This window comes from Carcharodon carcharias, chromosome 5 (assembly GCF_017639515.1).
Source record: "Carcharodon carcharias isolate sCarCar2 chromosome 5, sCarCar2.pri, whole genome shotgun sequence".
NCBI classification, from domain to species: Eukaryota; Metazoa; Chordata; class Chondrichthyes; order Lamniformes; family Lamnidae; genus Carcharodon; species Carcharodon carcharias.
The window spans coordinates 29,965,740-29,982,274 of NC_054471.1; the positions used below are offsets into that span (position 1 = coordinate 29,965,740).

Genomic DNA, 16,535 nt, shown 5'->3' on the forward strand with positions numbered 1-16,535 from the left:
ACATGTTTGTTCATTCATGCATGGGATGTGGGCTTTGCTGTCTAGGTCAGCATTTATTGCCATTCCTTAATTGCCCTTGAGAAGGTGGCGGTGAGCTGCCCTCTTGAACCGCTGCAGTCCATCTGGTGTAGGTACAACTACCATGCTGTTAGGGAGGAAAGTCCAGGATTTTGACCCAGCCACAGTGAAGGAACGACAATATATTTCCAAGTCAGGGTGGTGAGAAGGTTGGCTGGAAATTCATGTGGTGACCTTCCCATGTGTCTGCTGCCCTTGTCCTTCCAGATGTTAGTTGTCTTGGGTTTGGAATGTGCTGTCTAAGGAGTCTTGGTGAATTCCTGCAGTACACCTTGTAGTTGGTACACACTGCTGCTACTGTGCGTAGGTGCTTTCAGGAGTGAGTGTTTGTGGATGTGTTGCCAATGATGCGGGCTGCTTTGTCCTGGATGGTGTTAAGCTCCTTGAGTGTTGTTGGAGCTGCATTCATCCAGGCAAGTGGAGAGTGTTCCACCACACTCCTGACTTGTGCCTTGTAAATGGTGGACAGGCTTTGCGGAATCAGAAGGTGAGATACTTGGTGCAGGATTCAAAGCCTCTGATCAGCTTTTGCAGCCAAAGTATTTATTAGGCTCGTCCAGTTCAGTTTCTGGACAATGGTTACCCCCAGGAAGCTCATAGTGGGGGATTAAGCAATGGCAATGCCATTGAATGTCAAGGGGTGCTGGTTAGATTCTCACTTGTTGGAGATGGTTATTGCCTGGCACTCCTGAGGTGCGAATGTTATTTGTCACTTGCCAGCCCAAGCCTGGATGTTGACCAGGTCCGGCTGCATTTGAACAGGGACTGCTTCAGTATCTGAAGAGTCACGAATGATACTAAGGGGTTTAAATTAAGTAATGCGGACAAGGGTGCAAATTTGGGAAGATGTGGTAAATCAAAGAGTGGAGGCATGACAAAAGAGGAAGTTATTGTTATGGGAAATATAAAACAGAAGTGACAGGAAGGGATCGAGAGCAGAAATCTAACAGTAAATTAACAGATGAGACGAGAGGTTATAAAAAGAATAAAATGATAAAACTAAAGGTTCTGTATCTGATGCAAGAAGCTTTTGAAACTAAACAGATGAAGTGTGAGTGCTCATAGAAGTAAATAAATATGATTTGAAAGCCTTTACAGAGGCATAGCAGCAGGAGGACATGGATTGGGACCCGAATATTAAAGGGTATAAGGCATTTAGGAAGAACTGGACGTGATGAAAAGGGGAGGGGCACCTCTGTTAGCTAATTATGGTATTAACACAATAGAGAGAGATGACCTAAGTTCAGGAAACCAGGATGTGGAAATGGTTTTGGTAGAGATGAGAAATGGTAAAGGCAAAAAGTCACGTGTGGGAGCCATGTACAAGCCCCCTAATAGTAACCCCATGGTAGGATGGAGCATAAAGGAAGAAATAATAGGAACTTGTCAGAAGGGCACAACGATAATCATGGGAGGTTCTAATCCACATATAGACTGGAAAAGTCAGGTGATCAAAGATAGTCTTGATGTGGAGTTCATAGATTGTTTCCAGGTTAGTTTCTTAGAACAGCATGTTCCGGAGTCATCCAGAGAGGAGGCAATACTCCACCTGGTATTGTGCAATGAGATGGGATTAATTAACGACCTCATAATGAAGGTTTCCCTCGATATCAGTGACCATAATATGATTGAATTTTACTTTCAGGTTTAGGGTGCGAGTAGCGGGTCTAAGACTATGTTTTTAAACTTAAATAAGGGCAATTATGAGGACATGAAAGCAGAGCTGGCTAAAGTGAATTGGCAGATTAGGGTAAGGGTTATGTCAATAGAGATACAGTGGCTGATATTTATGGGGATATTTCAGAATGCACAGTATATATACATTCCAACGAATAAGAAAAAAATCAAGGTGTGAACACACCATCAGTCGTTAACCAGAAAGGTTAAAAATATAGAAAACTTATAGAAAATGTATATAATTGTACTAAGATGGGTGGAAGACCAGAAGATTGGACAGAATACAAGGAACAGCAAAGGGTGTCTAAAAGATTAATAAGGGGGGAAAATTTAGAATACGAGAGAAAGTTAGCCTGAAACATAAAAACAGATGGCAAGAGTTTCTATAAATATTTGAAAAGAGAAACGAGATAACAAAGTGAGCATTTTTCCTATTTTAAGTGAGTCTGGAGAATTGATAATGGAAAACAAGAAAATGGCAGATGAATTGAACAGGTATTTTGCATCAGGTGTCACTATGGAGGATAAAAGTAACATCCCAGAAGCAGCTATAAATCAGGAAGTGTAAGTGTGGGAGGAACTCAGGAGGCTACAATAAGTTATAGACAGGTTAAGTGAGTGAGTAAAGATCTGACAAATGGAGTATGATGTGGGAAAATGTGAAATTGTCCATTTTTGGCAGGAAGAATGAAAGAGAAGCATATTATCTAAATGGTGAGAGATTTCAGAACTCTGATATAGAGAGGGATCTTGGCGTCTTAGTACATGTATTGCAAAAGTTTACTATGCAGGTACAGCAAGTAATAAGGAAAGCTAATAAAATGCTGTCCTTTACTGTGAGGAGAATTGAACACAAAAGTTGAGAGGTTATACTTCAATTAAATAGTCCACTGGTGAGACCACATCTGGAGCACTGTGTAAAGTTTTGGTCACCGTATTTATGGAAGGATATAAATGCTTTGAAAGCAGTTCACAGAAGGTTTACTAGTCTAATACCTAGAATGAATGGGTTGTGTTATGAGGAATGGTTTGACAGGCTGGGCTTGTTTCCGCTAGAGTTTAGAAGAGTAAGAGACAGCTTGATGGAAACATGTTTGATCCTATAGGGTCTTAACATGGTGGATGTGCAGATAAAGTTTCCTCTTGTGGGAGAATCTAGAATAAGCGTCACTATTTAAAAATAAAGTGTCATCCATTTAAAATTGGGACGAGGTGATATTTTTCCTTTCAGATGGTCACGAGCTTTTGGAACTCTCTTCCTGAAAAGGCAGTGGAAGCAGAGTCTTTGAATATTTTTAAGGCTCATGTGGATGATTCTTGATAAGCAAGGTGGATGATAGATTATCGGGAGTAAGCGAGATGCAGATTTGAGGTTATTATCAGCTCAGCTGTAATCTTTTTGAACGGCAGAGCAGGCTCAAGGGGCTGAATGGCCTACTCCCGCTCCTTGTTCAGATGCTTGTATGTAACATTGTGCAATCATCAGCGAACATCTCCACTTCTGACCTCTGGAAGGAAGGTCATTGGTGAAGCAGCTGAAGATGGCTGGGCCGAGGACACTATCCTGATGAACTCCTCCAGTGATGTCCTGGAACTCAGTTGATAGTCCTCCAACAGCCAAAACCTTTTTCCTTTCTGCTAGGTATGACTCCAACCATTGGAGAGTTTTCCCCCTGATTCCCATTGCCTCCAGTCTTGCTCAGGCTCCTTGATTCCACAATCAGTCAAATGCTGCTTTGATGTCAACGGCAATCTCTCTTTCACCTCATATCTGGAGTTCAGCTCTTTTATCCATGCTTGAACAAAGTCTCTAGTGAAGTCAGGAGCTGAGTGATGCTGCTGGGAAGCAACCTGAGCATCAGTGAGCAGGTTATTGCTGAGCAAGTCCCACTTGGTAACACTGTTAATGACCCCTTCCATCACATTACTGATGATCGACAGTTGACTGATGGGACTGTAATTGCTCAGGTTGGATTGGCCCTGATTTTTATGTACAGGACATGTCTGGGAAATTTTCCACATTACTGGGTAGATGTCAGTGTTGTAGCTGTACTGGAACAGCTTGGCTCGGGGAGTGGCAATTTCTGGAGCACAATTCTTCAGTCCAACTGCCAGAATATTGTCAGGACCCACAGCCTTTGCAGTGCCCAGTACATTCAGCTGTTTTGTGATATCAGGTGACATGAATCAAATCAGCTGATGACGAACATCTGTGATGCTGGGGAATCCTTAGGGGTCCGAGATGGATCATCCACTCGGCTCTTCAGGCTGAAGATTGTTGCAAAGTCTTCAGCCTTGTCTTTTGCAATGATGTGCTGGGCTCCCCCATCATTGAGGATGGGGATATTTGTGGAGCCTCCTCCTCCAGTTAGTTGTTTAATTGTCCACCACCATTCACGACTGGATGTGGCAGGACTGCAGAGCTTAGGTCTTTCTGTTGGTAATGGAATCACTTAGCTCTGTAAATCACTTGCTGCTTATGCTGTTTGCCAATCAAGTTGTCCTGTGTTGTAGCTGCATGAGGCTGGTGGAGACATTTTCAGGATTTCAGGATGGCAACCTGTATCTACTGGAGTGCCACAGGGATCAGTGCTGGGGCCACAGTTATTTACAATATATGTTCATGACTTAGGGGAGGGAAATGAATGTACTGTTATGACCGATGCAGTTGTTAAATTGGAGTTATTTAAAAATCCCAGAGGGATACTTGAAACAAATATCATAATCTATAATTTAAGTGTTATGTTTAAGATGCGATTCTAAATTCAGGAATCAGACCACAAGTTCTTAAGGTTCTACATTAAACAATATTAACAATTTATTAATCAACAGAGGTTAATATATGTATATATATATATATACACACACACATGGCTACAAATTACTACTCTCATAACTTTTATCAAATTCCCAAACTAATCTCCATTAAGGCCACAGCAACCCATAGACTAAACCAAACACCAGGCAAAGCATTTTCACCTTACAAATTCAAAATGAGGTTATTTTCACGTTAGTTCCTGTGGAGACAGTTGGAGGCTGACAGCTGCCGTGTGATCTCACATTGCCTCTGCTCTGCACACCCAAAAACTGCTAAAGTTGTACCTAGCACTGCCCATTTAAAGTTAATTCTCATTGTATCAACAACCTCTGAACTAAACCTCTCTAACAATAAAACCCCTTTCATCATACCAATTTTATTAGCATTATAAACATATGGCTTGGTATCTGCTGGATCGGTATCATTTTTCACCTCACTTCTTGAATGCTCTATTCAAAAAATGTAAATGCACGCTACCTCTCTTACATATCAAACCCAGTACACGTCAAAGCACCCAGACTAGCTGGCTTTAATCCAATTAAGACACACCCACAAACTAAAGCTCTATTTTAAAAGAAAAATCTTTTCCAATCATATTACAGACATTAATAGCTTCATGATCATTGCAATAAATATTAATGAATGTGAAGAGAGTGCTGACTGGTTGGCAAGTGGACTGTGATTGGAAGAGACATTGCCAAGGAGAATGCATCGGTAATGATGACCGACAGTTAACTGCCACGCATTGTTTGAAATTTAAACCAGTCACCATGAGCCTGATTGGTTGAGGCATTGTCCTGAAGAATGAGTCAGCAAATTGTGTCACTTATTTTGTTTAGCTGAAACAGGTGCAATGTGTGTACATGCTCTTTCTGTCTGTAAAGAACAGGGCCTTTTATATTAATATATGTAGCTTCCAGCACACACAAATGCTTCATACTGTGAGGCCGACTGACAGCCTTAAATTGATTGTCAGCGTAATTCTTAGCACACAGAGGATTAATTAGCAAATGTTGTCCAATCGCGGAATCACGTCTAATGTTGGACACTGTGTTTTGAATTTTATAAGCACGGGCTGGTCGGGTACAGTCTGGACTTTGCCCGTTCTAAGCAGCATCTGGGACAGACTGTTTGATATGATCTGACAGCCTTTGGCATATACGGCCCACATAGCTCGCATCACACTGGCACTGACATTCATAGACCACATTACTGATTTGTGTGATAGGCAGAATGACTTTTTGGCTTCATGCCAGCATCCTGCTACTAGTGAATACCACTCTTGTTGCTGCTGCACAAATGATTGGGGTACCTTGCCTTTCCAGGGTAATCAGAGGTAGACTGGGCACTTGTTAGATCTTAGAAAATCCTTCCTCTTACACATAACCGCATCTCCTCTGTGCAGGTTTCTCCCTTTTTAATGAAGATTCCATTGTCTCAATATGCCTTTCAACTCTATTTTTCTAACAAAAATATTTTTTACAGATCTTTCACAGTTCCAATTTTATCAGTAAGCTTTGGGCAAAATAAACACACTTTTTGGCTTTTTCTGGTTTAGTTTAACATTTTAACGCCAATTTTGAAATTCAGACGACTCGGGTTTATCTAAAAATGCAAACTTCCCTTTACACCTCACATTCTAAAAGTGACAGCCTTAGCACCTTTCATACTTTGCATGATGAACTGATCTGATCTGGGTAGCCATATTCCTGCAGGATATCTTTGATACGCCCTATTTCAGCATCAAGCTTGCATGGTGAGCAAATGACTCAGGCCCTATTTAGAAGTTTGCAGATAAGATCAATGTTATAGCTTGTGGAACTGTAAGAATCCCAACGCCGTAATTGACCAGTGCAGGTAGGCTTATGGTAGACCTTGGTAGAGAAACTCATGGCAGATTTCTGATCTAGCATATCAAGGAAGGGGAGTGAATTTGACTGCTCCATTTCTCAAGTGAATTTGAGGGTAGGATGGAGTCTATTAAGAAATGTTAGGAAATTATTGCATGCAGCTGAGGACTTAAATGTAGCAGAAGTATCATCCACATATCAGGAAATTGCAATGGTGTTATGGCCTAGCGGATAGTAAATGCTGAGCTGTTCAAATCCCAGAGGGAAACTTGAAACAACTGCCACAACTATTTTACAATTTCTATTTATTTCGAGTTGCATGATTTAAGTTCAGTATTAATAGGCCCACCAAGTTTTATAAGTTCCTTGTAAATCCAAATTAAACCTTTATTAATAAAAATGATTTTCAGCAAATATATGAGTTTACAAATTGCTACTATGAAAGCTCCAGGATCCACTGGTTAATCTAACTCCCAGTTAAACTTCCATTAAGGCAGCAGTAAAACACATAGATTTTAAATGACCCAGGCAAAGTTACATGAAGCCCTGAACAGTAGAATTCAAAGTGAGTTTTCTTCACTTCAGTTCATACAGAAGCAACTTGAGGCTAAGAGGCTGGAGGATTTTCACACTTGTTAGATCTTAGAATTCCTTCCTCTTACACATAACCACATCTCCTCTATACAGGTTTCTCCCATTTTAATAAAAATCCCATTGTACCAATATGCCTTTCAACTCTATTTTTCTAACAAAAATATTTTTTCAAGACCTTTCACAGTTCCAATTTTATCAGTAAGCTTTGGGCATTCTAAAACTTCAGCCATGTTTAACTATTTATAATTTCAAACCTGGCTTCACTTCTGTTACATCAAATCCTTCAGACCAGCTATCTTTAATTCAATTAAGTCCTACCTTACAATAAGATAAAAACAAAAAACTGCGGATGCTGGAAATCCAAAACAAAAACTTCCGTTCTGCTGAAGGGTCAAGAGGACTCGAAACGTCAACTCGAGGCCCAGCTCTCTCAAACATCTTTTTTGGTTTCCATGAGAAACATGTCTTTGATGGAGTGACACCGAACCTCCTACCCCTTGTTAGGAAAAATTATTATAACAAAAACAAAATACCGTGAATGCTGAAAATCTGAAACAAAAACAAAAATAGCTGGAAAAACTCAGCAGGTCTGACAGTATCTGTGGAGAGGAATACAGTTAATGTTTCGAGTCCGTATGACTCTTCATCAGATAAAAATTATTATATTTTCCTAACAAGGGGTAGGAGGTTCAGTGTCACTCCATCAAAGACACGTTTCTCATGGAAACCAGAAAAGATGTTTGAGAGAGCTGGGCCTCGAGTTGACCCCATGGCAACACCATCTATCTGGCTTACATGATGTCATTAAAGCTGAACTCAACTGCGCGAGTTGTCACGATCATAAGTTCAATGAATACTGATTCATGTCATGGCAACACCTCTACCAGACAGAGTCCACTTGCCAATCAATCAGCACTCTCTTCTCATACAGTATAACTTATTGTTTTCCCCTTATATTGCTATTCTTGAGAAGTGTCCTGATGAGTATAAAATGAAAAGCTTTGACATGTCTCTGTTTTCAGCAATAATCATGTTCCTTACTACCAACATTGTAATATTAATAAGACTGCATTCTCTATTAGAGACAAGATTATATTAAGTTTTCCTCGAACTGTCAATGTTATGATTGATTTACCATAAAAATGAATTGCATGCTCGGTTCCTGAATAAACATTTATATAATTTAGAAAGTATATTGTCTCATATCACCTTCTATATCCAAACCTGGAAACACATCTCTGTACAGCCTTCACTGGAGAGTTATATTGTTGAGGAGAGATGTCTGAACCTCAATAATATCTGGGCTGTTATAATCGAGTTTAAGCTTGTTAAAAAGGCTATCTGGAGGAGAGCAATATTCGCTGCTGGTTCCTTTCATTCAGGGAGAGTTAGATCAGCTCTAAATATCTGTGAGGCCTCATTCTCTTAACCTGATGTCAGAGTGATCATCCGAGGAGTGTGTCTGATCTGGAACAGCCCAAAGAGGGGCTAGGATTATAATCCAATTCATCCTGACCCAGTTTTGACCCTGTTTCTGACTCAATTGTCAGAATCCCAGCTCCCAATCTTTGGGAGTCATCCTTGAATTGAATGGTTGTTTCCTGGGAAGGATCATCATGGAGCAGGATATCCGGCTGCCCCATGGATATGCTGCTGCCCCTGCCTGGAATTCCAGGATCAGGACGATTGGAATATATTGGGGCTGTGGCTGTGATTTCCTCACTAACTGGTGTGTCTGTCTGAGTGGGGTTTAGAGGGATAACACTGTGTTATCTTGCTGCTATGTAAGTGGGGCCTCTTCCCTGGAGCAAAGATCCTTAAAAAAATAAGAACACTTAATTTTAAATGTTTTGTTTTTGCAACAGGGAAAGAGTCCTTTAGATGGAAAGCAGGTCTCACTCCAGCCAGGATCAGGCACTGGAATGCTAGTCTCCCAGTTTCCTACAGGTGGAAGCAGCTTTCACACAATGGAGGTGGAACTGACAGAAATCCTAATTGATGAGATTCTCCCGTCAGTTCAACCTCTTCCTGTCACCCCTGCAATGGAAATTGTGGAGGGAAGGAATTCTGGAAACTTGGGTGGAAATTTGAACAAGTGAGGAAAGGGGAATGAGACCTGGATTAACCAGGTCCCTCCCCAGAATCCTCCCTTACCTGTCCAGATTGCGAGATTTTCCAAGCGAGATGAATTTCACAACACCCGGCCGATGATTGATCCATGAATTGTTGTGTGTTGGACTCTGTCTATCCTGGGAGTATATCAGTGAAATCCCATTGAGAGAGTTTTAAACCCTGTTCAGAGTGGAGTTTGACAGGTTGAAGTGTCAGGCTGCACGGGGTGTGAGCTGTCACCTGGAGAATATGGAGCTCACTCACCAAGTGTCACATCTCTCAAGAAATTAGTCCCTGTCTCTTCATCCCTTCTCATTCTTTCCTCTTACACCTTAATAGTTTGACAGAATCATTTCACTGAAGTGTGGAGAGTTTATCTCAGATTTTTATTTAATCATTTTTGGGATTTGGGTGTTCACAGAATCACAGAGTCACTGAAGCTCAACGTGCAGAAGAGGCCCTTCGGCCCATCAAGTCTGCACCGACAAGTGAGAAACACCTCACATAGCTACCCAATCCCATTTACCAGCATTTGGCCCATAGCTTTCAATGTCATGTCATGCCAGTTGCTCATCCAGGTACTTTTTAAATGATGTGAGGCAACACGCCTCCACCACCCTCCCAGGCAGCGCATTCCAAACCGTCACCACCCTCTGGGTAAAGAAGTTTCTCCTCACATCCCCCCTAAACATCCTGTCCTCACCTTTAACTTATGACCCCTTGTGAGTGGCCCTTCATCTAAAGGGAACAGCTGCTCCATATCCACCATCTCCATCTTCTCATAATCTTGTCCACCTCGATCAGGTCCCCCCACAGTTTTCTCTGCTCCAACAAAAACATAACTTAAATGTTTCATCCCAGGCAACATCCTGGTGAATCTCCTCTGCACCCCCTCCAGTGCAATCCCATCCTTCCTATAATGTGGCGACCAGAACTGCACACAGTGCTCCAGCTGTGGCCTCACCAAGGTTCTATACAACTCCAACGTGACCTCCCTACTTTTGTAATCTATGCCTCAATTGATAAAAGTGTCCCATATGCCTTTTTCACCACCCCACTAGCATGCCCCTCCACCTTAAGAGATCTATGGACACACACGCCAGTGTCCCTTTGTTCCTCAGAACTTCCTAGTGTCATGCCATTCATTGAATACTTCCTTGTCAAGTTACTCCTTCCAAAGTGTATTACCTCACATTTTTCTGGTTAAATTCCATCTGCCGCTTATCTTTCCATTTGACCATCGCGTCTATATCATCCTGCAGCCCAAGACACTCAATCTCACTATTAACCACAAGGCCAATCATTGTGTCATCTGCAAGCTTACTTATCATACCCCCCACATTGTCATCTATGTTGTTTATATAAATGGCAAATAACAGGGGACCTAGCACAGATCCCTGTGGTACGCCACTGGACACTGGCTTCCAGTCACAAAAGCTTCTTTATGTCATCACCCTCTGTCTCCTACAGCTAAGCCAATTTTGAATCCACCTTATCAAATTACCCTGTATCCCATGTGCATTCTAAATCTCCCATGTGGGACCTGTCAAAGGCTTTGCTGAAATCCATATAAACTACATCAACTACACTACCCTCATCTACACACCTGGTCACCTCCTCAAAAAATGCAACCAAATTTATTAGGCATGACCTCCCTCTGATAAAGCCATGCTGACTATCCCTGATCAAACCTTGCCTCTCCAAGTGGAGATAGATTATCTCCTTCAGAATTTTCTCCAATAGTTTCTGTACTACTGACATGAGACTCACTGGCCTGTAGTTCCCTGGCTTATCTCTACAGTTGCTGGCACAGCTCACATATTGTTGCCCATCGCTAATTGCCCTTGATCTAAGAGGCTTGCTCAGCCATTTGAAAGGGCAGTAAAGAGCCAATCACATTGCTGTAGATGTAGACCAAACAAGGTAATGGCATTAGTGAAGCAGATGGGTTTTCGCAACAATCAATGTTTGTTTCAGAGTCACGATTACTGAGAGGAGAGCAGGACTTCTTCAACGCAGGAATTCCTGGAAGAGAAGTGGCACTGAATTAAACATTAAGATAAAAGCAAAACACTGTGGATGTTAGAAATCTGAAATAAAAACAGAAAACGCTGGAAAATTCACCAGGTCTACCAGAGAGAGAAACAGAGTTAATGCTTCCAGTCCATATGATCTTTAAAGAAGGGGTAACAGGTGCTGTCAGACCTGCAGATTTTTTCCAGCATTTTCTGTTTATATTACAAGCATCTGCAGAATTTTGCTTTTGTCACTATTAAAAGCTTTCAATTCCAGATTTTATTAACTGAATTTAAAGTTCAGAAGCTGTTATGGTGAGATTTAAACATGTGCTCCCATAGCATTAACCTGGGTCTCTCTATTACTAGTTCAGTGATATTACCACGACCCCACTATCTCCCCAAAAATAGTAAATGAATAACCCAGACGTATTTCTGAGTAAGAATCTAACGTGACACCAAAAGTTGAAATGCATCACCCTCTTTATTTCACAGTGAGAATACATTCCCAGCAGTTTGAAAAATAAAAGACAAACAAAGGCAAGAAGACAATGGCTAATTTACTCCATGTGAGAAGCCTGTGAATGGGTCACCTGTTAACAGGGGTAATATCTGAATAGATCATGTTCTCTGTCACAGGTTCAGTCTGTCAATGTTCCGAATGTGAGCTCCCAGTGTGGGTGTGGGGAGATGGGAATCTGAACTTTATTCCATGTTCAGTCTCTGGATTCTAATTTTAGATTGGGATTCTTTCTCAGTTTTAAGCTGCTTCAAACCAGAGTCGTCAAATCTTCCACTTCAATTTCCTCATGATTCTAATGAAAATGTTGTGCATGGGAGATGTGTGTGATCATGCTGCGGGGAAGCTTTTCAGCGGTGAATACTGTTGTCAGCTGACAATGCAGCAGGTACAGGCAGGTTATAAAAGAGTCTCCTGGACAAACAGGGAGGATCTTCATCATGACCACAACTTTCCTGCCCAACTCTATTGCTGCTAACAGGAGACTTATTGAGAGCAGAAAGATGGACTACGTGTTTTTCAAATTTAAACTTCACTTGTAAGTATTTCACATTACATTGGTTTCTCTTAATTGATGTCGCCATCATTGTTATTTGTTGAGGCTAATTTAATCAGAAAACTCAATGTCCTGGCATAGCTCACAGTGGGCAAACACTGATGGTTACAGAAGAGTTTGGGACATATCTTTATTGTGGAAGAGCTAATATTGTGTTTTTTGGTCCACTCTTTATTGAATGTTCATGTTAGTGTCCAGTGTTGCACTCACTGATCTGTGGAACATGGTTGAAGTTGCCGGCTCTGCTGGCTCTCCCTTCTATGCATTGTAAAGGAGATTGTTGGAGATCACTCTCAGCAGGGGTAATTGGAATGTTGTAAATGAACTCAAGGGGCTGAATATTTTGCCTGTCATGCGGGCGGGTCTGACCCAATCTCCAGCAGGCAGGGAGCCAACCCCCATTGGAGAAGTGGGTCCCAATTAATTTGGAATTGAAGGAGGAACCTAATTATAAACAATAAGAAAAGCAACAACAGCAGTCAGGACTCGTCTGATAGGGACAGTCAGATCTGCCAGGGCTGGATCCTCATGTCTGGTTAACGTGTGGGTAGAAGACCATGTGGTTTCTCCATATTTGGTTGGTTAAGTGAATGGGTAAGAACGTGGCAGATGGAATCTCATTTTTGGGACGTGTGAAGACAGCCAAATATAGGAAAGAAATAAAAGTGGAATATTTTGCATGGGTGAGTGACTGAAAAATGTTGTTATTCAGAGGGGCTTGGGTGTCTTTACACATGAAGTCTAGGAAAGTAATATGCAGTTCCAACAAGCAATTAGGAAAGCAAATGGTATCTTAGCCTTTATTACAAAGAGAGTAAAGAGAAAATAAATTTTACTTCAATTATATAGGTGACATCACACCTGTAGTTTTGGCCTCCTTACCTAAGGTTGGATGAACTTTCCTTAAAGGGACTGCAATGCCTGTTTATTAGACAGGTTGCACACTCGAGGGATAGTGTGGGAAGGTGGAATTGAGGTAGAAGATCAGCCATGATCTTACTGAATGGTGGAGCAGGATTGAAGAGCCTCTGTTTTATTTGACTTTGGGAAAGACAAGGAGGTACAGCCCCTGGTGAGAACCATAATCTGTCTGTCACAGGATAGTGTGGGGAGACATTGAGCTGGACACTTGGAAAGAGCCGTTGTTTGGAATCACTGAACAAACCAACTAAAGGGACCAGTTTATGTAAATGGGAAAGAAAGGCTCACTGTTGATGCTAATGTGTATGTATAATTTTGAATGAAGAGTAAATGCAGCAGTGTGTGTGGGATTCAGAGTTATCTGTCAGTAGAGGGCAATATTCTAAGCAGGGTCTCAGTGCTGAATGTGTCATTGGTGGAATTGTTCAAAACCCCAATACCAGCACAAATATGTAATCTGTCCAATGAACAGTCATTGTGTTCCCTCTAAGGTGAATATATCCTTCCTTAGGAAAGGAGACCAGAACTTTGCACAGTATTGCAGAATAAACCCAATGTGTAATTAGTGGAAGGTTCAATCAGTTTAAGAATAGAGTTCAGCACATCTCACTGTTTGATGTCTATAGAGGTAATAAAACCTACCCGTGAGGATTTACTATCTTTCTAAAACCCATATGGATGAGCCCATGTGTGCTATAAAAAGAAATGATAAATCTCGGATCAAAGTGTTGATTGTCTTGTTCCAAGTCCTGCCGGAATTCAGTCACAGCTTTTTCATATTGTTGCCCATCAATTTTCTGGTCAAAAGCCCTGCAACAGAATTAAGAATATATAATTTTCATTTTTGTTCCTCCTGACACAGCCCGTATGGAAGCCAAATGCATTGTCAGGACAATCAGCCCACTGAGGACCCTCCACCATTCAGTTCATCCACAGCTGTAGTAACATAATAGGTAAGATAGCCGAATGGACAGACAAGTGGCAGATTGGATTTAATACAGGGAAATGACATTCAATGGCATTACCATCACTGAATCCCCTACTATCAACTTCCTGTGGGTTACCGTTGACAAGAAACAGAACTGGACTTGCCATCTGAATACTGTGTCTACAAGAGAAGGGCAGAGGTTGGAAATCCTGTGGTGAATAACTTGTAGGGGACAGTATAGTCAGGCAGATAGGCACAGTTTTCTGCAGCTGAGGGCAGGAGTGCAGAAGGCTGGGTTGCCTGCCTGGTGCCAGGATTAGTGACATCTGATCAGGGCTGGAGAGGAACTTGCAGTGGGAGGTGGAGAATCCAGTTGTCATGGTCCATGTGGGGACCAATGAAATATGTAGGATGAGGAAAGAGGTTCTGCTTAGGGAGTATGAGCAGTTGTGGGTTAAATTAAAAAACAGAACGTCTAAGGTCATATTCCCTGGATTATTACCTGAACCACGAGCAAATTTGCATAGGACAAATCAGATTAGGGATTTAAATGGGTGGATCAAAGTGCGGTGTGGGAGAAATTTTGATTCATGGCCACTGGAACCAGTATTAGGGAAATTGGGAGCTATACTGCTGGGACAGTCTTAATCTGAACTGTGCTGCGACCAGTGTTCTGGTGAGTCAAGTAACGAGGTTGGCAGCTAGGAGCTTAAAATAATTAGTGGGGGCAAGGAATCAAGTATTACAGGATGTGATGAGAGAAGACAAGCCAGGGGAGCAAGGAAGCAATAGGGGAAATGATAGTCGGAGTGTGGCAGGAAGGACAGAGGGTATAAACTTATAAGTGTGCCAGCAGGTAAGATTGGAGGTTGTGGAAATAGTAAAAGGATAGAACTAAAGGCTCTGTATTTAATTGCATGGAGCATTCACAATCAAAAGAATGAATGGATTGAGAGTCCAAACATAAATAAATGTGTATGATCTGATAGCCATTGCAAAGACATGGCTGCACCATGACAATGGCTGGGATGTGAATATTTGAGGGGATGTGACATTTCAGGAGGACAGGAGCTCGGAAAACGTGGAAAGGTAGCTCTGTTAATTGAGTTTGGCATGAGTACTTTAGAGAGAGATGGCTTTAGTTCTAAAGATCAAGATGTAGAATCAATTTGGGCACAGATGGAAGTCACTTATGGGAGTGGTTTATAGGCCCCATAACAGTAACCACACAGCAGGAGCGGGTATCAGAAAGGAATAATGGGGGCTTGTGACAAAGGTACAGTGATAACCATGGGTAATTTTAATCTACATATAAATTGGATGAATCAGGTTGGCAAGATGTGCTCAGAGTGTTTTTGGGACAGTATCTTCGAGTAGCACATTCCGCAGCCGACCAGAGAGCAGATGATGCTACATCTGGTCATGGGCAGAAGACAGAATTATTTAATGAAACGTAACAGTGAAGGCACATCTAGGCAGCAGTGACCATAATATGATTGAATTTTGCTTTCAGTTTGAGGCAGAGAACTTGGGCCAGAGCTTCCGAGAATTGACAACGACTATTGGATTGCCACTCTGCTCCTTTTTACCGACCTTACTCAGGAGCTGCACCTTCCTCTCCCGACCTTTCACCTCGGGCCAGGTGAGAAATGTGCAGTGCAGCCTGTTGCCGAGGCCTTCAGTCGAGGGCAGCAGAATCATTCGAGAGGAGGCCAGACCCCTTTTTATGGCACCAGCTGCTATAAAGCAGGTAAGTTTAAAGTTTAATGAGCTGAAGAGGCTGGGCTGCAAAGTACATTCAAGGCTGAGATAGACAGATTTTTATTCAGTAAGGGAATCAAGGATTATGGGGAAAAAGCACAAAGTGGAGTTGAGGATTATCAGATCAGCCATGATCTCATTGAATAGCAGGGCTGCTTGATGGGGCAAATGGCCTTCTGCTCCTACACCTTATGATCTTTTGGACCCAGCCATTTTGAGAAGACAGAGGGAAGGTAAGTGTGCAAGGTAAGTGGGTAGGATCGGAGGAGGCATGATGGTCAGTGGGGGTGGTGGGATTGTATGGTGAGCTGGGGGCTGGCACAGGAATGGGAGGGTATCTGCAGAGGGTGGGGGTTGGTCATCGGATCGGGAGGGTTCTACCAGTTGCTGGGTGATTAATCAAGGATTGATAGAGAGCAGTTGAGAGATTAGGAGAGTAGTAGGCGGATGGTAGGGGGTTGTCGGGGGGTCAGAAGGGTGGTTGGGTGTGGGTTGTTAGAGGGGCAGTTGGTGGGTTGGGATTGTAGTCAGCGTGCTGCTGTTTTGTCAATGTTAGAGAGTGTAGTCAGTGTGCTGCCGTTTTGTCGGGGGTTAGTGAGTGTAGTCAGTGTGCTGCCGTTTTGTCGGGGGTTATTGAGTGTAGTCAGTGTGCTGCCGTTTTTCAGGGTTAGAGAGTGTAGTCAGTGTGCTGCCGTTTTGTCGGGG

At 42.2% G+C, this 16,535-nt stretch overlaps 1 protein-coding gene across 2 annotated transcripts in view; it reads right to left on the reverse strand.

The window, feature by feature from the left end:
• Nucleotides 1-11,609: 11,609 nt before the first annotated feature.
• LOC121278171 (heme-binding protein 2-like) overlaps nucleotides 11,610-16,535 on the reverse strand; it is a 37,372-nt gene continuing 32,446 nt past the window's right edge. For both annotated transcript variants that reach the window (XM_041188321.1, XM_041188320.1), the window contains exon 4: nucleotides 11,610-13,951. In XM_041188321.1, the coding sequence (XP_041044255.1) occupies nucleotides 13,780-13,951 (172 nt within the window). In that variant the 3' untranslated portion in view covers nucleotides 11,610-13,779. The remainder of the gene's footprint in view (nucleotides 13,952-16,535) is intronic.